The sequence below is a fragment of the Aulonocara stuartgranti genome (assembly GCF_965226115.1).
Source record: "Aulonocara stuartgranti genome assembly, chromosome: 7".
NCBI lineage: Eukaryota > Metazoa > Chordata > Actinopteri > Cichliformes > Cichlidae > Aulonocara > Aulonocara stuartgranti.
In genome coordinates, this window is record NC_138945.1 from 10,662,549 (window position 1) to 10,686,836 (window position 24,288).

At 38.8% G+C, this 24,288-nt stretch overlaps 1 protein-coding gene across 1 annotated transcript in view; it reads left to right on the top strand.

Annotated features, from left to right (window-relative positions):
- The window catches only part of ranbp10 (RAN binding protein 10), a 42,861-nt gene that overhangs the window by 9,501 nt on the left and 9,072 nt on the right, over positions 1 to 24,288 (top strand). Inside the window, exons 2-10 of the mRNA XM_082540531.1 lie at positions 1,645 to 1,756; positions 8,468 to 8,520; positions 19,579 to 19,746; positions 19,870 to 19,892; positions 22,104 to 22,288; positions 23,221 to 23,333; positions 23,517 to 23,625; positions 23,764 to 23,912; positions 24,001 to 24,211. Of these exons, the coding sequence (XP_082396657.1) occupies positions 1,645 to 1,756; positions 8,468 to 8,520; positions 19,579 to 19,746; positions 19,870 to 19,892; positions 22,104 to 22,288; positions 23,221 to 23,333; positions 23,517 to 23,625; positions 23,764 to 23,912; positions 24,001 to 24,211 (1,123 nt within the window). The remainder of the gene's footprint in view (positions 1 to 1,644; positions 1,757 to 8,467; positions 8,521 to 19,578; positions 19,747 to 19,869; positions 19,893 to 22,103; positions 22,289 to 23,220; positions 23,334 to 23,516; positions 23,626 to 23,763; positions 23,913 to 24,000; positions 24,212 to 24,288) is intronic.

The following is a 24,288-nucleotide window of genomic DNA, read 5'->3' on the forward strand; positions in this document are numbered from 1 at the left end:
CTAACTTCCTGTTCTACTCTATAGTATGTATAACTTTATTTTAGTGACCACACTTAAGTCCCCCTCACATACAACAAACAGCAACAGCCTCAAGGTGTCTGCTGACAGCCAGCTGCTTCGTTTAAGGTTACAGCATGTCTACATTTCATGCACACACAGAGCTCTCAGTGACTTGTTATGTGTGGTGACAGGTGAGCTCAGTCAATGGTGCGATTACATGTAACAGAAAGAGATGCACATGCTTACTGTAGAGGCTAGATTGCAGTTATACAACAGTACTGAACATATTAGTCTCTCTCTCTCATGACCCGAGGGATTGCATAAGCAGCCATCTGAATATAGAATGACAGACAGTAATATGTGTTGTGCTCAAATCTAATTGGTCCAGACAAAATACATGAGCCCTGTGACCTCATTGTCTACATCTTTACCAGACTGTGTTAAATCAATGTCCTGTATAACCTATTCATAGAAAAGTCACCTTAACAAAAAGATGAATGTTATTTGAGAAATCCACGCGTATCTGAGCCTAATCTGAGCCTGACTGATCACTCAGCCTTGTGGTGCAAGCCCAACACAGCCTTGTGGAAATGTAGGGGGAATAAATAAGAAAACTGATGGCAGTTAGGTTAGTTATCAAACCTACAGCTGTTTCTGTTGCCATATTCAGATTAGATGAGCTTCTTCTGAAAAGCTGCCTTTGGTCTTCATCAAACATGTCTGCCGTTACTCTGGCCACACCACTCTATCTTTTGTCTGTTCAGAGCACATTATTGCAAAAGACCTGGGGCCAGATGCAGAAAGCTCTGTTTATATTACCAACCAAAACTGTGTGTATACACTAAGGCAGATATGCGCATACACATTCTTTTTTTTTTTTGTCATATTTATAGAGATGTGCCTATGCATTATCCAGTCCTCCTTCCACAGAAAAAAACCCCTTAATAAAAAGACGTTGAAAAGACATTGAAGAAAGCTTTGATGTCTGAAGAATGCTGAGATTAGGTTAAAAAGTTGAAGGTGAAAAGTCAGCTTCTGAGGCTGTTCAAAAGACATTTACAAAAAGACATCCTTTTACATCTAAATCCTTTAAAAGGTTTAAAAGTTATAAAGGGCGCTCTACTTCCACAGTGCCTCGGACAATCTACTGATTTGGTCACAAAAATAAACATAATTTGGTCAACTTTTAACAGGCCACGTTTCAACCAAATGTAGATGTAAACCAGTGTCTTTTTAAAGGCAATTTAGTCCATGGGCAATGTCCATGGATACCTGGTGTTTGGGGGTGGCCTTTTGTACACTTCTACCTAGTTATTTATCTACATTTGAAAACGTCATTTGCACTACTAGTTACTAGACTATATGTTAAGTTTAACATCTAGTCTAAGTTAAGTTTATTTGTCAGTGTGTTTGTCTCTAAATGTCAGGTTCTACTTTTTATGTGTTTTTTTTTCTTTTGACCAGATAGCAAATTTATGACTAATTAAACTATGTAAATACTAAGAATCCAGGTCAGTGCCATATCATGAGACTTTGGTAGACAATCAGGAGTCAAATGCAAGCCCAGTGTTTCTTTGTTTTTAAAGTCCTTTTGTATTAGGCTACCATGTTCTTCATGTACACCTTGTATTTCTCTTTTATCAGGTCATGGAAAGAACCACAAAGATGCAGCATCAGTGCGAGCCACACACCCAATCCCTGCTGCCTGTGGGATCTACTACTTTGAAGTCAAGATTGTCAGCAAAGGTCGAGATGGGTAAGCAGATGCAACTTTTAAAACCTTAGAGTTGGTGCCCTATGTTACCATGGTAACCTGACTTAGCGCCCCCCCTCGGGTCATTCATAACATGTTCAGTGTGCCCACGCAAAAATAAAATTGCAGTAACTTTGTGTATTTCCTGTTAGTTTTTATTATATTCTGACTTTGAAGCTTAGGTCCATGAGTCACTGCACTGGCTGTTTTCTGAGGATATTATCAGAGGAGTAGGGTTTTATATATGTGTGTATATGTAAAACCCTGCCTCTTATTGTTTCATTTTAAAGAAAAAAATAGCCAACTTTAATAACTTGAAATAAATTACATGAATTCGATTTTTAATTAACATTTAAACATTTAATTTGATGGTTATAAAAATAGTATTTTTTATGACAATCATTTGTAGCACTGGTGCAAAATTTGTCGGTAACAATGTCTTTGTTCCTTTTTGTCAGTTTTTTGCATTTACACCTGTTAACTTGGTTGTGCAAAGTTTTTTCCACCTTGAGTCTGTATCAAAACAGCAGTCTTTATATCAATTATCGTATTACTGTCCAAATCCTTTGTCACGACAGAGAGAGTTACATCAGTGGAAAATTTTGGGGTGTTTTTGTTCATCTGCTGTACCAGTGAAAATGGTAGCCAGCCTTAAAAGTACAGTTTTAGTAATCATCACTGTCATCTAATGTGAGGGACTACACCTGAAAATTGTAGATCTGTATGCTTATAGTCAAGATATTCTTCTTAGTTGCCCTAGAATTACAATAATTGGGTGTCATTTCCAGAATTAGGAAATATGGAACGTTTTGAGCCCAGACTGCCTCTTCATCATGGCCCTGTGGGAATTGATTATTTAATCAGAACACACACACACACACACACACACACACACACACACACACACACACACACACACACACACACACACACAAGCCTGTTCAGCTATCTTAGTGAGGACCTTCATTGACATAATGGTTTCCCTAGCACCTTACCCTAACCATTAAAAATGAATGCCTAACCCTTACCCTAACCATAACCTAATTGTAACCCTGACACTAAAACCACATTTTGAGCCTCAAAAAGGCCTTCAAACTTGTGAGGACCGGTGAGTGTGTCCTCACAAGTGACTGTTGGTTCTCACAAGTATAGTAGAATGCAGATTTCGGTCCTCACAAAGATAGCTAGACAGGAACACACACACACACAGTTTCAAATTGATACATTTTTTTTAAAAGTACTAAGAGAAGTCTATTTCACCAAGCGTATCCTCCTAGATAAACTGGGTCTGGAATTGTTTGCTTCATTTTGGCAGCTAGAATAGGTAACGTTGTGCACTGTTGCTGAAAAAGTTGCCACATGGAATTTAACAGCAAGAAAGTTCCTCCAGTTTAGTTCTGTTATTACAGGACTCTTTGGAAGGACCTGAATGGCAAATTTACTTCTACATTACAGTCAAAGATGAACTCCATATGTAAATGAATATGCAAAGATCTTTATTGTCAAATGAGGCCATACCGCACAAAAGAGAGTCATTGCCTTTCAGCTAATTCAGTGATTGCTGAGGTTGCTGATGAGTAAGTGTTAGGTTAGTCTCTGCAATTATTTTGCCATGTGGTTAAATGTCTGGCTTTCAGATTCTCTTTTGTGACTTGATTGGAGCTGAAATACCTCTCCATTTAAAAAATTCAAATTGCACAGTAAACATTCCCTATTTCCAGTTAAACAGCTAGGCATACAAAAGAAGTGATGCAAAATATGTTTGTATGGCTTTCATTTTTAGGCAGCTAGAAGCTGCATGATGTGTCGTGGAATGCCACGGGAATAACATGTACTCTGTGTATACATTTCAAGTTACACCCATAAGCTAATAAGTCGTTTTGAAACTTAAAAATAAGCTCACATCTCGGGTCTCAGACAGTACTGAGAAAAAGCCATAAATTCAAGAATTTGAATTCATTAAAATTTCGTAGAGATATCTTGATTGTAATTTTCTTCTCCAAGTCCAGATTCGTATTAGTGTAATCTGAAAATACTCATTTTTATGATTCTAGTTTTCTTTGTGAGAACTGACAGCATATACAAACTTTTCTTCAATGCGATTTCCAGAATTAAAGAAATTATTGAACTTTCCATGCAGTAAGTGTAATAAGTTACATTATCTTCTCTCACTGAGGCAACTTTGAAATATAAAGTGCTCTAACACTGGAAAGGGGATCAGATAATTAACTGAAAATGAGTTGCTGCTTATTTTACCAGATAACAGGATACTGGCTCTTTTACCTTTTTCACTCACTTTAATAATTTTAGTACCTTGACCCTTTGACTGCTAAGATGTGGATAGCTTTAGCTTGTTTTGTTGTTGTTGTTTTCCACACTGGTACCCTACGGACTCTACTTTGGCAGATTTTGTGTCTTCATTGACAGTAAAGAGCCTTCATGCTAACAATATGTTAGCATGTGGCTGTAAGTGTGCATGACTATTTGTCTTGAGAAATCAGAGGGTCACCTCCTGATCACTGATATGAGCCAATTCCAGTCCCTGGGCAGTTGATTGGTGTATCTCTACAGTTTTGTTGGGCTGCAGCCTATAAGTCGATGATTTGACTCATCAACTGGATCAAAGTTTTTGTTTACAACTTTTTAAATCAATCTAAACTGGTTTAAGCAGAAATCACATGGACTTCAATGCTCTTTAATCCGTCAGTTTGAATGAGGTGGCGTCATGTGTAGCAGAACTAAGCTGTGGATCTGTAGCTTTGGGTTGCTTCAAGCTGCTTACACTGAAACTAAATAGAATTCCAACTTTTTATTCACTGCCGTAGATGTAGATGAATTAAATCACTTTTACTGAAATGCTCTAGTGTAGCAGTTAGCCAATTGAATGACATAATGAAAATATTCTGAGAGAGTTCAGTGGTTTGTTTTGCAATTCACCATGAAAAGTCAGAGAATTTGGTGTTACAGTGACTCTTTAGCCTGTTGCATTTCATGTTTTTTCTTTATTTTTATGACTATTTACTAGGGCTGGGCGATATGACCCAAAATTCATATCTCGATATTTTTTAGCTGGATGGCGATATAAGATATATATCTCGATATTTTTTTTTAAGCCATAAAATAAGAACAAAAAGAGAGTTCTTAGTCAAAGCTGTGTCCCAGATGTCACACAGGCTCTTTTATTAACATACAGCACAGATGTACATGAAAAATTACTCAAAATTAAATTATGAGCATTTATTAAATAATAATGCTCCATAAATAAAAGAAAACAATTTTGTTTTTGTGCTAAACAAAGAGCTCACAATTGTGCAGTCAAAATGTAAACTAAAAGACGCTGAGCGTAATAACAAAGACAGACAGATTTCACAGCTGCTCTGTTCCCGAGTTTTACTGTGTGACTGATAGCCTGGAGTTTGAAATCCACTTCATAACCACGTCTCTTACAGGTGCCATTTATGGTCCTTATACACACACAATACGGTAATATTACGTTGAAGCACAGTACGTATCACTCCGCGAAGCTCCTCGGTAGCCGTAATGCGCCGACAATCTATCAAGCGGTGCAGCTCCGTAGCTTACCAAAGTCGTACTCAAACATTTTTGACAGATTACTGAGCGCCGTGTACCACATAAAATCGGTTCGCGGCCATCAAGCACAACCAGAATTCATACATAAGGCGCGCTATCAACTTTTGAGAGAATGAAAGGATTTTAGGGTTAGCGCGGTTAGCTCGTTAGCACGTTGACGCCGTCCAGCCCCACGCATAGGGCGATGCGCAGTAACTCGTTAACGGAGATTTGCCATGTCCATCTTGTCGCTGCCTGCACGTGAAGCGATGGGGGAGGAGGGGGAGTTGTCTTCAGTGAAGGCAAGGCGGAGTAACGTTGCGTAGAGACAAAAGTGGACGAAAGACAGGCAAACTTGCGGCTCCACAACTATAATTATAACGTAACATAGACTATATCGATATAAAGGATATTGTCACATCTTATATCTCGTATAAAATTATATCGATATGTTTTAAAAACTCGATATATCGCCCAGCTCTACTATTTACATTGTAGATTCTCACTGAAGGCATTATAATGTAGTAAACAAAAAAAAAAACAACAACTCAATGTGAAATAACTCAAAGCATGTTTGATATTGTAGAGTCTTCTAAGTAGCGATCCTTTGCTTTGATTGCTGTTTTGCACACTCTTGGCATTTTGTTGATGAGCTTCATAAGGTAGTCAGCTGAAATGGTTTTCCAACAGTCTTGAAGGAGTTCCCAGAGATGCTGAGTATTTATTGACCCCTTTGCCTTCACTCCATCTCATCCCAAACTATCAGAGCACAAAGATCTGATTTGTACAGTCTCCTCTGAACAGTTGATGTAGAGATGAGTCTGCTACTCGAACTCTGTGTGGAAATTATCTGGGCTCTAATCTAAGGTGCTGTTAACTTGCGATTTCTGAGGCTGGTGACTCTGATGAATTTATCCTCAGCAGCAGAGGTGACTCTTGGTCTTCCTTTCCTGGGATGGTCCTCATGTGAGCCAATTTCGTCGTAGCGCTTTTTGGTTTTTGTGACTGCACTTGGGCACACGTTTGTTTTTTAGCAATTTTCCAAACTGACAGACCTTCAGTTCTTAAAGTAATAATGGCCTGTGGTTTCTGTTTTTTTAAATACCTTATTTTTGGCCTTTTTCAGCTTTATTGTACAGAACAGTGAAGAGTGATGGGAAAGCAGAGGGAGAGAGAGAAAGGGGAAGACCTGTGGTAAAGGGCCGCGGGTCGGACTCGAACCCGGGCCAGATGCTTTCCGCCATGCAGCACCGCTCATCCCTGTGAGCTGAACTGGCACCTGTCCTTTACTTAGCTGATTGGTTGTTGCCATAAAATGTATTGTAACAGTTGTCAGATAGGTTGGTACATAGCTGACAACCCTGACTTCTGCACAACACAACTGATGGTCCCAAGCCCATTATTATGAAATTCCACAAAGAAACCTTGTCAAGGCACACCTGTGAAGTGAAACCATTTCAGGCATAACTGCATCATGAAGCTCATTGAGAAAAGGCCATGGGTTTGCAGTGCAGTCAACAAAGCAAAGGGTGGCTACTGCCAGAAATCTAAAATATAACACATTTATTATCATTTTTTTTTCTTTGCTACATGCTTCATATATTTGACTGGTAGTCTATGTATACTCAAAAAAAAATTATTATCATAAATATCATTAAAAGTTGTTGTGGGTCATTTAATTAAAAAAAATAATATTGCGCATATTTTATAGCATGAATATTGCAGTGAACCGTTGGTACCATGCCTAGAGTGGCAAGCTATACCACTGCAGAAACTTAAGGCTAACCTATTTTGCATGAACATAAAATTGAACACTAATAATTAAATGAAAGAAGTGAAGAATATCTGTCAGAGGTAAAGGAAAAAGCATTGGTAAAATAAGTATAAATAGAGCCACCGTAAAAGACTACTTTGTGTTATTTGAGTTGCTTCAATGGCTTAGTCACTGGTTTCATCATCACTGGTTATTACAGAACCTTCCTTAGCCATATCCTAGTGGAATTATTAAACTCTCTTTGGAAAAAGCTTTTTTGGTTTAAAAAAAAAAGTGCTGCTGACTTTGTGCAGATTGGCCACATTAATCTAGAAAGCAGAGAGAGGATTAATTAACATGGACACTCAACTGGTTTAATTTGACTGAAAAATGATTGTAGAGCACTGACTAAGAATAATCTTGTTTTTATTTGGATTTCTCTCTTCAGATGTTTTATTTGTTGTAGGCCGCTGTGCTGCTGCAAATTTGATTAAAATTTATGTCTACGTATTAGAGAGAGAGAGAGAGAGAGAGAGAGAGAGAGAGCATCAGTCTTTTTGTTCATAGCTTTGGTGATGAAATATTTCTGCATCTGTTGGATGGAGTGTCAAAGTTCTGTGCAGATATTTTTGTTCTCATCTTTTGAAGATGAAACCCGCTGATGTATTCCTTTAGTCTTTTTCATTATTTATTCCAACGCTAGATAAGTCAGATCAATGCAGACATAAGTGAGAGCTTAATAACTTTGGTGATCTTTTAATTTTTTATATTGTGCCAGCATCAGGTGCATTTTAAGTTTACCTGCTATTATTGTTGAGCACAAAAGCTTGCTATGACAAAGTCCAGCATCACAGAGATGCTAGCATGTCTAGCTGTGTTCACACAGCCCTGAGTTTTTGTAGACTTGACTGATGTGTCTTTTACTCCTCTTACTTTGTAAATGTAACTTATTTGAAAAGCATGGAACATTTGAATAAGACCAACCACGTGGCCCAAAGCAGGCATTTATTACTGATGTTTATGTTATTACTACTTTGTAATATGCCAAATGCATTCAAGTGGCAATAATGCTGACTTGTTCAAATGAGTAAAAAGATTTTTTGCTGTCCTTTTAAGCCGGTCTACATGAAAATGATGCAGACCAACTGCTTATCCTTGTTTGCCACTTTGGATGTTTCAGCTCATGGACTCAGTAAATCACAATGACTAGTCAGAAGAATCTGAAGACACTCTACTCCTGCCAACCCTCATGAATATATGAGCATCAGCTCAGAATTTGCAAAGCTAGCTGGATTAAAGATGTGAGAAGAAGCTGATCCGAGTGTTTAAATGTGCTGGACGCTCAGTAATGACATGTAAATCTAATTTTTTTTGTCTCTTGTTATGTGCAGATACATGGGCATTGGCCTGTCTGCTCAGGGAGTCAACATGAACAGACTGCCTGGTGAGTACAACTTGAATAATGTCATTGTATTATAACCAGTAGGAGGCTGAAAAGAGAGACCTTTTTTTTTTTTAGATATATTGATGAATATATTATAGTCAAGGTAGCACAGTGGTGCAGTGGCTAGCAAGAAGATGCAAGGTTTGAATATCCTGCTCTGAAATTGTCTTTATTTCAAAGGCATGAATGTTAGGTTGATTGATTGATGAGTCTAAATTGGCAGAAGATGTAGTGGTGTGTGTGTGGCTGTCTGTCTCTTTACTTTAGCGATGGACCAACAACCTGTCCAGAGTGTACTCTGCTTTTCACCTTGAGACGGCTGGGATGTGTCCCAGCTAAGATGCATAACCAGTTAGGAAAATGGATGGATGAATGTTATAGTGGGCGTATAGCTGTCAGAATATCTAATGAAAAGATGGTAGGCCTACAATTTGGCGTCTGTGTTAGAAGTAGTTAGCAAAATAGGGTTAAATAAGGATTCCCTAGTTTATTCAACAACTCATGGTATGGCAAGAGCGTCATCATGCCATTGTTCACCAACAACATTGGCTTGCTGATCTGATGCCAGCATTTCTGCCACTTAGCAGTCAGAGTGGACGGGTGCTTTGGCTGGCTGGGAAGATGAACATCCTGCGTCACTCTTTTTTTTTCTTTTTTGTTCCATTTTGATTACACACAGCACAGTACACTCAATACAATGAAGCAGCTACAGAGGGGCTTTCCAAAACCTTGAACCTTTCTAATTACTTACTGGCGAACAGCCTTAACCCACAGCCCTTACAGGCTTAGATTACAATCAAAGACTAACACTGTTTACTTTAGCCTTGTTTCTATTTTCTCATGTATATTGCAAACCCTGGTAAAGAGTTCATTATTAGGAAATTGAGATATTTTTAGAGTTAAAGTAGCAGTGGAGATAATGTGGATGCATGTGTGGAGGGAATATACTAAAGGTGGATGAAAGGGATGAAGAAGAAATTGATTTTTGAGGATAAATCAGAAGCTGGAAAAGTACCAACATTTCTGAGATGCAGGAATGAAAACAGGTGGAGATGATGATGCTCAGGGTTTCTGCCGTAATTAGATGCAGTTTGTCTGACGGCTGCAGTAGAGAACATGTCAGGACATGTTACTGAGCTGTCATACAGATCAGTGACAGATGACGTGGACTTATTGCACCCTCGTGGTGATCCACCTATTACTTTGTAATGACAGATTGCTCGGTTTGTATTTTATGTAGAGTTTATTTTTGGTCCAGAGCCTTAGCCAACACCCAGTGAAATTACTACTATATGCAAAGATTTCAATGACTGGGTTTTGTGTCAATCTAAGGGTGTCCTCATAGGCAGTTTCACCTTACATCATGTATTATGGGGCTTTCAGATAATAAAGAAACTGCAGTGATTGGACCCTTTTTAAAAACATTAAAAAAACAATTGTACCCATCTTGCATTTGGTTTAGCTCAGTTACCTCTCAGTTAAATCTAGTTCTTCAAGCATAGACAGTACCATTGTACTCATGGCAAACACAGAAATCCCCCCCGCTGGTTACTCAGAAGAATGCAGGTTTAAAGCATTTGCGTGTTGGCTTCACTTTTTCGACACAGAAGATAGGTAGATGGCCATAGTTTGCATGGAACATGCCGACTTGTCTGGCCAACTACCTGCCAAGCTGCAGTGGAAGTTTAAAAAGTGCAATGCAAACCAGAAACAGAGAATGCTTACCTTCAGAGTAAAAGTTGTGCCTTACCACTGCAACCAACACATTCCAAAATGTACAGCTTTTACTTTGAAAGTGAATGGTTACCCCAACCACAAGAAGGCTTTCATTGATTGATAGCCAGCAACTTCCAGTAGCCACTTGCCAACCAGTTAGTGAATACACATTTTTCTCTACTTTGAATGCTGAGCTCATAAACTGGTCTCTAGGCCTGTGTGACTGGAGCCTATTCTGTCTGTGACTTCAGTGCAGTGGTTATATTGTTACGGTGATGACATGTCACGTAATGTACATTTCTGGTCAGCCCACAATGAAAATCATCATTACTCACTGAATTTTCCACCAGTTTTCACCTAGCTTAGTATTTATTTCTATCGAGAAGAATTCGATTCCTACAATAAAGATGAATAAAGTTGTGGAGAATTACACTTGCAGCTTTAATGAAATCAGTTGTTTATAAAAATCTCCTACTCAACAAATCAGTTGTCTTACACTTCTGCTAACTTTGTTTACTTGTGTGAACAGCTCAGACAGCGGTCACTTCTATAATTCCGAGAACAAAGGTGCTGCTATAAAGATTTGATAAGAAACAAGCCTTTGTCTGCTAACACATAAACATTTTATTGTCTAAATGCTGTACATAGACAGTAGGCAATGCATTCATATGGGAGGTCAACATATCAGTTTTATTCCTTGTCCTCCACTTTTCCACTGATTATTTTGTATTGTTTTGTTTTATCTGGACGTGTGTTAATGGTCCAGCAACCTCGGGTGACACAGGGGGAAACATAGTGGCCACTTAGCTGCCGATAACCTCACTTAAGCCCCTTCCCTCTCCCCAACCAGTGAGAACATGTATGTGCTTCCACCAATCATATCCTGTGGTTTTCAGGGCCCGTGTGGGGCTATTTGCTTATTGAATGGTTAAGATCTGTGCGGTGGCTGAGGTTTGTGGAATGCTGTGGAGGCTGGTGGCAGCCAGTTCAGCAGAGTCTAGATGCACACATACACAAAGATCCCTCATTCTCCTCTCTTCTTGATTCGCATGTGTTAGACGTCACACAAAGGCCCGGAACAATGTGGAAAAGCGTTGCATGGATGGATGCTTTTTTCACAACTGGTTACAGATCAGTTATGAAAGTATCTTTTGTAACTAGGATTTTACTACAGATGGTGTGTAGCCCTGGTACACAGATTACTGATGATTGCCTTAACTCGGACTAACTCGGCGTATTTGTGTGCCAGTGTGTGTTTGTCCCAAACTGTGGAGATTTATCTCTGTGTGTCCTGGGCTTCGCTGATTGCATCTCTCAGTGTTTATGTTTGTTCCCACTCATCTGTGCATCTGTGCACACTTTCACAGCATGCTGCACATGTTGTGTGTGTGCTGGTGAAGTGTATAATGTTCTATATGTGCTGTGAGTATATGTATGGTGATTGTGAAGGTGTCTTTGTGCAAAGATGTGTTTCTGTTATTTTAATTTTGAATGGAGATAATATTAGACATTCCGGTTATTTTAATGCAATAGAACTGAGCCCACGAACTGCAGCATCCAAAATGATCAAACTGCTAAATTAACACTTATTTGTCAAATACTGAATATGACATCCTTAAGCAAGGTTGTTGTATTTAACTTTTCTAGTTTTTGCTAGTAATGGCAAAAAACACCCGAATCAGACCTGCGAAAATGAAAATCTTGCACTCAGAAATTCTTCTTGAGTTAAAGCGCTGAAGTGTTATATAAGTTCCCTGTGAGGTGGAATTACCATCATAAATCATAAGATTCAAAACTAAGTTTTGAAAGCTATGGTCTTGAAATTGCTATGCTGAATAGCACACTTTCCTGGTTTCATTTATCCTGTTAAAACTCTGTCTGATGGGGTGACCTGATGGTTGATTGTCTAGGGCACACACCACTTTCTAAAAAATGCTCTCAGCAACTGACTCTCTGCTCAACCTTTGCTGCATGACTTTGCCCTGTCTGCTTTACAAAAAACACTTTTCTAGTCTGTCTCTGCTGCATCTCTTTAATGAAAGGCAAAGTGCTAAAAAAAATATCTTAAAAAAAGAAAACCTGTCAGATGTACCAGAGTTCAAAGCTGAAACTGAAGATTCAAGCATCTCTGAAAAGTCTGTTAAAAGAGCGAGTATTTCATGCTTGTAAAGTTTCAGATCTTTGAAGATGCATCTTTATAGAACTGCAAATATTCTAAGTTAGGGATTTTCTATTTTCAGAGGAGAGAAATTTTAACCAGGGCCAGAGGAAAAGCCCAAGAAAGTTAATAAATATATGTTTGTCAATTGGTTTCTTCTTTTTTTAAAAAAAAAATTCTTAACTGCTCAGAAATGAAAGTAAAATCAGTGTTGTGTAGGTATTACTTGTGTCCTCACTGCCGGCAGGAGCTACCTTGGGTCATGTGGTTCTGTGGTTTTCTTTACATCACAACTGTGGATGTTCATTTTTTATGGGATCTGGAACTACACATAAATCATATTATTTTCCTGTTTTGATGTAAAATATAAATTTTTATAAAATTATTGGATTTGAAATAAATTTTGTGAAAGGTGAGTTCAGATTTTACTCGAGTAAGTAAAAAAACTGGGGCACTGTGTAAAATGTTAATAAACACAGAATACAGTAATATGCATGATAGAAGATTAAACTTGCGTGTTAAAAAAATTATATCAAATGTTTAATGATACCAACACATCCTTAAAAACTTAGGACGGGGCTTTGTTTTCCACTGGGTAGCATCCCCTCTCCTTTTAACAACAGTCCGTACACATTAACTGAGGATCAGCTGCTGGACTGAAGATATGGACTATAAACAAGCCAATTTTTCACCTGGACTCTTCTACTATGAATCCAGTATGTGGCTTAGCATGGTCTTGCTGAATTATGAAATACCTTTCCTAAAAAAGACACATTTTTAGATGGGAGCGCATGTTTCTTTAAAACCTGTATATATCTTTCAGCATTAATGTCTTTCCACATGTGCAAGCTGCCAATTCCATAGTCAGTAATGCATTTCGTCACAGTCAGATATAAGTTTTGACCTTAGTGCTGGTAACAAGTTGGATGGTCATTTTTCTATTTAATCAGAAAACATGGCATTCATGTTGCTGCCGTCATTTTCAAAACAACCTAATTTTTTCATGAAATAATAACATATCTCTGTTTAATTTTTCAGATGTGTTATAGGTTTATGAGATCTGCAATTTACTGCATTCTTTTTATTTACATCTTACACAGCATCCCTTTTTTTTATGGTTATACATCAAAAATGTAATAAAGTACTGTCCTTGTGTATGTGTTTGTGCGTCCTGTGATAGTACAATGTTCTCCACTGCTGACCTCTGTGCCTGATCCTGCTGTGGAGGCCTGCCCATTTCATTAGCATGTTGGAGCAGCGAGCCTGGCTTTAGAGGCAATATCCCTGTCAGCAGATTAATCTAATACCTCATCGCGCACACACACACACACACACACACACACACACACACACACACACACACACACACACACACACACACACACGTATATACACTTATGCACAAAAAACACATGGAGGGACAGAGGACAATATGTGTTGTGTAAGTTGAAAGAAATGCCCCAATGCACAGGATACAGATACAAAGATGCATGTCCAGCTGAGCCTAGTACTTTATGACATGCTCACAGATACACATGTGCACATACAAGTACGCATCTAATATCTCGGCTCACCCATGACCTACTTTTCCTAACCCTGCTTTGCTTTTTGGCAACAACATGTAAGCTGCAAGTGAGGAGAAACACAACAGAGCTGAAGCTGAACACAGTCCAGTTCAGGTCACTTTCAGGGTGCTCAGTTCACGGTGAGCCATTCATGCAAAACTTAAGGTTTCATTGAGTTAAAGTCAAGGTCTGATTTTGTGAAGTTTACCGATTTCCCTTGTGCTATAGAAGAATACTTCCATATAACTTTAGATCAAATCTGTGCAATTAACCAGACAGCTGATATGAATTCACTCGGGCAAAGAGGCGAAGATCTATGTAACTTTCTCACTCAGACAGTATGAGACTGCATTTTAGCTTTGGAAGAGATACAGGAATTAATAACAGATCGATACTAGTATCATTTTATTTGTCTTAGACAGGCAGGATAATACAGACATGTCATCCTATATGGTCGTTTTACATCCTCTCAAAGAGCGGTATAGAATTATTTAGGTTAAACTGTACTTTATGGTGGTTGCATCTTGCAGTCTGTAGCACTCCATACTGTGCCAAGCTGTGTGTAAAGCTTATACCTTTATTTTGAAGGGTCATACGGGTTGTTATTGCCTTGGATTATTGGCTTTGCTGGTCCCACTTTTGTCAGTTATACTGTACCACTTTATTTTATTGGTGTTTACTTGTGTAATGATTCCAAACAACACGTAAAACATAAAAACAAGAACATTTTTAATAGGAATGTACTGAAGCACATTTTCAGCAAGTTGTCCGGTAGCACACTGGGTTAACTAGTGCAGAGCTTCCCAAATTGTGGGGCCCTCCCCCTAGGGGGGGTGCAGAGCCATTGCGGGGGGGCGTGGTATGAAAAGGGGAAAACAAAAACGCTTGGACACTGCTAGCACGAGGCGCCCACTCAAACGCAAAGCAGGAGATGAAGCATCGCTGAATATGTTTCCAAACCAACTTCATTCGAAGCCAAAGACTAGAAAATATGGTGAAGCATATCTTCCCTTTGGCTTCACCTGCACAAGTGCCGAGGTAGGTCTCCCCTGCAGAATTGTGTTTCCCTTCGTGGGGAGCACGCGCTGGGCTCTGCACATCACGGACAAACAGTATCCCACATTCTTGATTTTTAGTTCACACACACTTGTTGTAATGACTAATTACTCCTGTCATTTTGGAGATGTTAGCTCTTTATACAGTAAAGTTACAGCTAGAGCTGGGCGATAGAACGATAACGATATGTATCGCGATATAACTTTTACTCGATAGAGAAATTAAACTATCGCGATAGACTTCGCCGCTCTTGTCCTCTTTAAAAAAAAAAAAAAAAAAAGGTCAGTCAATCCAAATTAAGTAGCACAGAGCCGAACCAATCACAGCCGCAGCGTCACTTGTTACGTACAGCACAAGTGCCAAGCCGCACGTGTGTTTGTTTGGGAGCAGCCAGCGGGTAATGGAGCCAGCGCGTAATGGAGGAAATGAGTGTGCCGACTAGAAAAATCAACCGAGCGTGACCGAAGAGAAAACAGATGATGGTTCCAACGCCGGAGAGATTGTCGAACGGAAGAGCCATAGAAGTTCCGTAGTGTGAAGGTATTTCGGCTATTTCAAGTCTGACAAAAAACAGAGTAGCGTGCACTGTAAATTGTGCCGAAAGCAAGTCTGGAAATACAATAAACTGGTGCATGCGTCACACTGCGCCACGTTATTGTTTCGGTGAAATGAATTTCTACAATACTGTTACTGTTAATTCTACTCTCTGCAGTGTTTAAATGCTTACATATACACACAGTTACTGTCCCTCCACACATACGACTCGGTTCTGCTTCTATGCCCCAGCTTTGTTTACTTTTTCCCACCGAGGCTTCTAGACTTCTGATTGGCCAACATTTCTGCACGGTTAGGAATCTAGCGCCACCTGCTGCTTTGGCATGTTCATAGCAGCGTTTTCCTTCATTTCTGCCTTTATGTGTGGACGGGATTATTTTTTAAAACGAAAATGGAAAATCTCAGTTTTCAAAAATACCCGTGTACGCGTGGACGTAGCCTCAGTCTCTGACTGGAAGCGCTAATTCGTCATTCGGCTTTTGTCAGACTAAAGTAACTGTTAAAACTGTTTGAAAAGCTAAGCTATACAACAAGGAGAGATTGAGAATTTCCTTTTAGTTCTCAGTTTATTTGATATTGACAAAAGTTAGTCAATTTTGTCTGTTCTTCTGTAAAACAAACTAAGATTTATTTTTAGAATTAATATTTTGTTTCTAAGTGGAATTGACAATTTAGTAGTCTGTTTCGTTTGTTCTATTTTGAAACTTAAACGCTTTAGCGGCTGCCTTTTGTGTAGTTTGTAATATTTGCCTTTATTTATCTGAAAAAGTCTCATGTTCCTTAAGTACATCTACCCTGTTGAACTTATTATGGGAAATAAATATTTAAATAAAAACAAGCTGCTGATTATTTCACATTTTACTTGTGAGCAACGGCACATTTAAATCTTACAAATATAGTTATTTGGCTTATATCGTGATAGATATCGTTATCGCCTGAAATGAAAAAAACATATCGTGATATGAAAAAATCTCATATCGCCCAGCTCTAGTTACAGCAGATACAAATAACATCAGGTCGTTCCTGCCACGATTTGTTCCCTTGGTTCAAATCACGGACAAACAGTATCCCACAGTTGTTTATGTTTTTGAACCCATTTTGCACAGAGAGGCATTTTGTGAAAAATGTATTGATAGCAATGTTGAATATTATTACACAGGGAAAAAAACAACTGCAGGTAAAATAATTACACCGTGATGCCTCTGCCTTTCTAAATGGAGGGACAGTAACAGAAACAGCTGTGTTTTCAAAAATACCCGTGTAGGTGTGGACGTAGCGTAAAAGAGTTAGTAGTTTATTTTATTACTACCTGTAATTTATTGCAGGTTACTTGTATTTGCTTAATTGTTTACTAAATGTTTGAGGGGGAAGGCGAACATTTTTCTTGTAAAACAAAGGGGGACCACGCAAAAAAGTTTGGGAACCACTGAACTAGTGCAAGTTTATCATCTAATAATTCTTATTGAATAGTTAGTACAGCTGATAACTGATGTGCATTGACAACATCATCCATGGTAGGATCAATTGCACTCTTAAAAATTTCCCTCAAAAGGGGAAACTCATCAAAGCAATCTTCTAATAAATAAAGTCATACAACCGTAGTTACTACCTTCATACCACATCTGTGAAGCATCTGTTTTTATGTTTATTTTTCAAAATAGAAGTGCTGATCTCCAACGTCTTCATTCTGAATTGTGGACTGGGCTGTGCCACTTCTCTTTCTATTATCCTGGTTGTGAATGAAGTAGAACAAACCACTGTATGAAATCTTCAGGTTTTCTTGGGCAATTTCCTATAGGGAATACCCATCATTTCTTAAAACATGTCTGATTGATTTAAGCAAAAAGCTGCTTTTTTAGGAGAATTTTAAGACTGTAATCAGACTCAAATTGTAGTTTTATCATGAAAAACTTGCATTAAGTTATTTTAACTGCAAGAACTTTGCTGGTAAAGTGGGATCCACGGTGTGTTAGAGACAAATGGGAAAGAGTATTTTTGAACAGGGCAGCTGTAGCAAGACAGGAACTAAATGGAGTGTCTTAGAAAGATGCAAGTCATAACACAGGTGCTTTAATACTAGTTGTAGATATTCATCTATACAACTGTCACGCTGGAGGCTGTTTTGAGAAAAGTGAATGTTTGACAATTACAAAATAAACAGATGACATATGGGTAGCGTTAACATTGATAATAGGTTATGAAATACCCAAGAACCCTGTGGTGCTATATTTGGCTACACACAAGAGCTGAGGAAAGCTACTTTGTCTTAGTTGCAACAGAAGAGGCAGACTTGAGCAAAGTGGGAGTAACTGTCTGGACATTACTGATGAAATAAATGATGTGGAAAGACACACAAGAAAGTGGACTCCCTAGAAAATCCATTGCAATTGCAATTTAAAAACTATTACATGTGTAATAGTAATAATAGTTTTTAATAAAGGTTTCTGTAAAGTGTCCTTCACATATACTTTTTAGTGTTTCTTCTTGAATATTCCGAAAAACTGTGGAATATAGACTTACAGAAGTCTATGAGGTCAGCTGTAGACACACTAAAACATTTGGTTGCATGCCTGGGGTACTGGATCCTCCCAAGTGATCCCACGATGAGCCTAGAAGGCATAAGATGTGTCTTTTTGTGGTCCATAACAATGTATGTCAGCAACTGCTAGTCAATTTTAGTTGAAACCATCTTGTACTTAATATTTGATTCAGGATTGTCTTTTTCATTCTGTTATTTGGCACTATTATTTTTAGTGTGGTTACATTAGCCTCAACTGTAAATGCACTACTAATTAGCAAATGTTAGGTTTCTAATTCAGAAGCCTAAGATGCTAAATGTTTATAAATGTAGTTTGAAGCTTGTGGACATAGCTATAACTGTTGATGCTGTGTCACAAGAACATATTGCTTAATCCGAAGGGCTCTCAAGTCCAAATGAATCAGTTAATTGGAATGTGACCAACTGGTATTTTATTTCACTGGAAACATTATTTCACAATGGTAAAACAAGAGTGTATAAGAGGGATTAGGGATCAGTCATGCCTGTGTTTTCATACCACAACAAGCTGTATTGACTGTCTCCCCCATCCCTAGGACTCAAGTAGATGGCTTTTCTTTGTAAGTTTCTTAGCATGTTATTAGGAAATTTCTTGGGATGCACTGATATATGGGTCAAATATCAGTAATGGCTGATATTAGCCTTATTGACTGATATCAGCGTATAAGATGGTATTTACCGATAACAAAGGCAGATACATATCTGTTGTGTTAAATTTTCAGACTTTGTTGACTTGATACAAAGGATAAAAAAAAAAAATCTTTAAAAATAAAGATAACATCGGTTTCAGCTTTGGCTGTTGTTTTAAGCACCGTTATCAGCCTGGAATTTAACACTCTGCTTATCTGTAGAAATTCCAGATCTGTAAAAACTTGAAAAATATCAACAAATATAGAATTTATTGCACTGTATGCTAAGTTCTTACTCATTTGCCTTAATAAGCTACCAGTGACTCACCTTTGTTGTATACACATGCATCACTACCAGCAGGAACAAGAAATTGGTTTATGTAATTAGTACATCATGAGATCTTCCTCTCTTCCCCTGGTGCCCTTTAGTCTTCTGGTGCAGCCTCCTGTGCTGCTGTTCCTGTTGGCAGTGACTCACCAGTTTCTTTACACAGACAAAGTCCTCCTGCTGGCCATCCGGGAGGACGGCCTGCAGACTCAGAAAGTGTCAGTTTTTATGAGCCGCCTTGTAGGCAGCGGCAGTCAGATGGGAAAATTTGAGTTGCTGAAGTCAATGAGTAACTGTCTTCCTTCCTGTTAGCAGTGACCTCAAGCAAGCCACTTCACCCCAGCTGCTTATACTTTTCATACTGAGCTGCTCCCAATTTATGCGTGCAGCAGTAAGACTGTGTGTTTGTCACCGAGGTTTTGATTACTGACACGTTTTTCACATGGTTCAAGTATGAGATGCAAGAACTAATCTTAATCCTTGTCCTATTTTAGGATGGGACAAGCACTCATACGGTTACCATGGAGATGACGGACACTCCTTCTGCTCCTCCGGGACCGGCCAACCATACGGGCCGACATTCACCACGGGTGATGTAATTGGCTGCTGCGTCAACCTCATTAACAACACTTGCTTTTACACCAAAAATGGCATCAGTTTAGGTTGGTGTACATGTTAAGATCCTTTTATTTTAAATTAATTGATAGAATGTCATTTAGCATCAACTGGAACCAATGTGTGTGTACGTTCTTAACTCTAACTGGGTTTGTCTTTCTGTCCTTTAGGTGTTGCCTTCACAGACCTCCCCGTAAGTATTCATTATAGCCATGTTTTCCCATCATAACCCTTCAGCACTTTCCTTTTATTAATAAGCCCAATTTTAATAATTTTTGTTTCGTGTAAGTGATATCAACTGTGCAGCTGCCCATCTAATTGCAGTTTATTTTGCCATTTGGGGTCAGAAACCCTTTCTGTGTTTTTGGATCCAGTGGCTGATATGACTGGAATGTTTCAAAAAGGAAAGATTGGTTTAAACTAGACTACAGTCTCCACAGTTCAAAGTAGCTGTACATGCAGAAACCAAACAGGATCTAACCCAAGCAGCCTTCATCTGAGTGCTGATGTTAGTTTCATATCCTGTTAGTGGGTTGTTTTTTTGTTTTTTGCAAAAACCAACAAACAGCTGTTTGTCCAGTGACTCTTGTCTATTATGGAACCCGAGGTATTCCATAACAAAAGTGCTTTTGATGACATTTGATTTTGGGACAACCCAAAATCAAGTTTATGTATTTTTACCCATGTAGATCGTTTTGGTGTGGGTTACTCACTTAGCAAGTTTTTAATTTTGTAAAACAAATTTGCACTTTGTGGTCTTTAATGCACAAAAATACATTTGGGGAACTCTGCATTAATATGTCTTTTCAAAAACTGTGACCAAGTTACATCAAAAGTCCACAGACTTTGTTTTGAGCAGTTTCATGTAAGAACTATTTCGATTGTTTACAGCCACTAAAATACAGACGTGTGCAGCTAGTTAGCATTAAAGCTCCGCCTAAGAGAGACACCATCAGTGTTTCTATCCTGTCACAATTTAACTGCCATGAACAGCTCATCACACATCACAGAGTTGGTGGGTATACACCCAATTCCAAAACAGATGGGACGCAGTGTAAAATGCAAATAAATATGAAATGCAGTAAATTGAAAATCATATAAACCCATATTTTATTCACAACACAACACTTAAAACATGTGAAATGTTTAAATTGACAAAATGCACCATTTTGAATTAGATGGTAGCAACACCTCTCAAAAAGTTTGACATGGCCATGTTCCACTGCGTGGCATCCCTTCTTCTTTTAGCAACAGTCTGAAAACTGAGGAGGAATATTGTCCCAATCTTGTCTGATGTAGCATTCAGGGTGCTGGATCTTCTGTGTTGATTTTTTTTTATTCACCAAATGTCACCAAAAAGTTGATTCTGTTCATCTGGACGTAGCGTTTTGTGGGAGAAACGTTTCGTCACTCATCCAAGTGACGTCTTCAGTCTCAGCTGACTGCAGGTTTCCCCAGTCTTATAAACAACCTCCCAGCCCATTGTTCCTTCAGTGGGCTGGTTTCAGTCATTATGCAAATGTACTGTTTATAAGATTGAGGAAACCTGCAGTCAGCTGAGACTGAAGACGTCACTTGGATGAGTGACGAAACGTTTCTCCCACAAAACGCTACGTCCAGATGAACAGAATCAACTTTACTTTCCTGGATAATTGAGAATGCATCAAGACGCAATTCACCAAACGTGTTCAGTTTTTGAACTAAAGACAGGCCACTATAGAGTTTCAACACTGCCCCTTGCGCACAAAGATTTCACCAGATTTCCTCAATTTTTTGATATATGGTCAGTCTTTGGAATTTTACATTGAGGAATATTATTCTGAAAATGTTCCATAATTTGTTCAAACAGTTTTGATGCTCATTTTATACCCAGTCGTGTTACTGACTTCTTGCCAATTAATCAAATTATTTGGAGCTTTTTATTTTTAGTACTACTAAAAATAAAGTACTACTACCCTTTGTTGTCCCATCCCAACTTTTTTATAACATGTTGCTGCCATCAAATTCAAAATTAGTTAGTTTTTTTTTGTTTGTTTTTTTGAAATAATGAAACGTCTGCCTTTAAACATTTTATGTTTTCTATTTTCTATTGTGAATAAAATATGGGTGTATGAGATTTGCAAATCATTGAATTTTGTTGCACAGCATCCCAAACCTTTTAAATTTGTGGTGGTACTCTGACCCGATTGTTGGAAATCATCACTGTTAGTATGATCACCAACAACTGTATAAGTGTAGATATGCTATAAAATAGGGGAAAATATGATAAATTCCCCTTCAGGCTTTGTTTTTTGAAGCGTTTGATGCAGCGCTGTAATGTATTCATTTTTTTTTAAATAATATGTAAATATTATTGTGGCTTAGTGCCAAATCAGTTCTGTTTACTATTTTACGTTTCTACCAGCCCAACCTGTACCCCACTGTGGGGCTTCAGACCCCCGGTGAGATCGTAGACGCCAACTTTGGCCAGCAGCCATTTGTCTTCGACATTGAGGACTACATGAGCGAATGGCGGGCCAAGATCCACGGCATGATCGCTCGCTTTCCCATAGGCGAGCGGCTGGGGGAGTGGCAGGCCGTCCTACAGAAGTAAGATTCAGCTCCAACACCTTCACACACACACACACACACACACACACACACACACACACACACACACACACACACACACACACACCATAATACTTTATCTCAAAGCCATAAAAATGACAGCAGCAATGTTGTGCAGGATGGCGGTAGAAAAAATATTGGAAAAATACCAGTAGCATATCTACAGTGGAGGAGGACCAGTGGATAAAAACATATTGTAATATTTCCTTTCAAGAGAGCTCGTCTCTCTGGAGCCATTAGCACTTTTAATGATATCATGTAATATTTCCCCTCAGCTGAGTTCATATTTAACAGGAAGTACCCAGAAAGATGTTTTCTTCTTGAAAACAAAATAAAATGTTTCTTATTCTGACAATGAATAACGAATCAGCCCACTAAGTTTTGTGTGTGCATATCTTATTTCTTTAACCATAGAGCTCCACTGTTATTCTAAAACTGTTAAATACACACCACGGAGCCACACTGATATCACTGAATATTTCTTTGGCATGTCATCCTACGTACATTCTCCTTCTTCTGCAAAAAAAAATCCCACTAGAGAAACAATCTCTAAAACACTTTTTTCCCCTGTTTTATTGATATTTGTTAAAAGCAATGCTGGCCAGCGGTTTCATTATATTTCTAAACCTGTATGAAACAGTGAAAATACTACATGTGTGTATAAATATTTATCTTGACTCTGGACAGATGTTTTCAAGCTGTATGCCACAGTCACAAAGTTCTAAAGACACCTAAACCATTCTGTCCATATTCACATTGCCTTTCTTGGTGTAAACGTCGTACAGATGAAATATTTCTAATTTGATATTTTCAGAGAAAGATAAATGTGATATAAAAATCTTAAAGTTAGTGAGGAGGAATCAGAAGGAAGATTTTTTTTATTTTGTATTATATACCTTGTTTTTTCCTAGTATGGTTTCCAGCTACTTGGTGCACCATGGGTACTGTGCCACTGCAACAGCCTTTGCCAGAGCTACAGAGACCATGATACAAGAGGACCAGACATCTATAAAGAACAGACAGAGTGAGTGCACACAGCAGTGTGTGCTCAAAGGGAATCATTAGATTTTTCTCTATTATATTAGAGGGTGTGGGGTGTTACTTGTCTCTGTTGATGTATTGGCCTCTTTCAAATGTTTGTTTTGAAAGCTTGAATTCTCCAGATGTTGAGTATATTGTAAAAACCATTCTGCTTTTCATCTAATAGGAATACAGAAGCTAGTGCTGGCAGGGCGGGTTGGTGAGGCCATAGAAGCAACTCAGCAGCTTTATCCCGGTCTGTTAGAACGCAACCCCAATCTACTATTCATGTTGAAGTAAGTCTGCTGTATAGGGTGGGTTCAAAGGCAAGCATGAATTTGCCGCCACAGCTATTATGGACGTAAAATCTGCTTGATATTTAAATGGCTTATTGTCCGGTGAATACCAGTAACACTGATTAAACTGGCCTCTAGGTGTCGCCAGTTTGTGGAGATGGTGAACGGTACAGACAGTGAGGTTCGCTGCTTGACGATTCGCTCCCCAAAGTCCCAGGACAGTTACCCCGGCTCACCGTGCCTCAGCCCCCACCACGGAGCCAGCAACACACACCTGCACACCGGAGGTACATCACACAAACAGGACTGGCTTTCCCTCTACCTTTAAGTTTATTTATAGGTCTTTGTTTCCTCTCCTACTTTACTCACTACCAGGTTCAGACAGCCCCACCTGTAGTAACGGGGTGACTCCCCCGAACAAGTCAAAGAGCCACAGCAGCAGCGGCAGCATCAAATACCCCAGCGCATCCTCCTCTGCCTCTTCCTCCTCCTCCTCCTCCCCTTCATCCATCAACTACTCTGAGTCCAATTCCTCCGATTCCACCAAGAGCCAGCCGCACAGTGCCAACAGCACCCAGGAAACCAGGTGAGAAGCCCTGACAGCTTGTTTTACAGCTGATACGTGTAGACCTGGAGTCTGTACTGTGGTGCAAGTTGAGCATG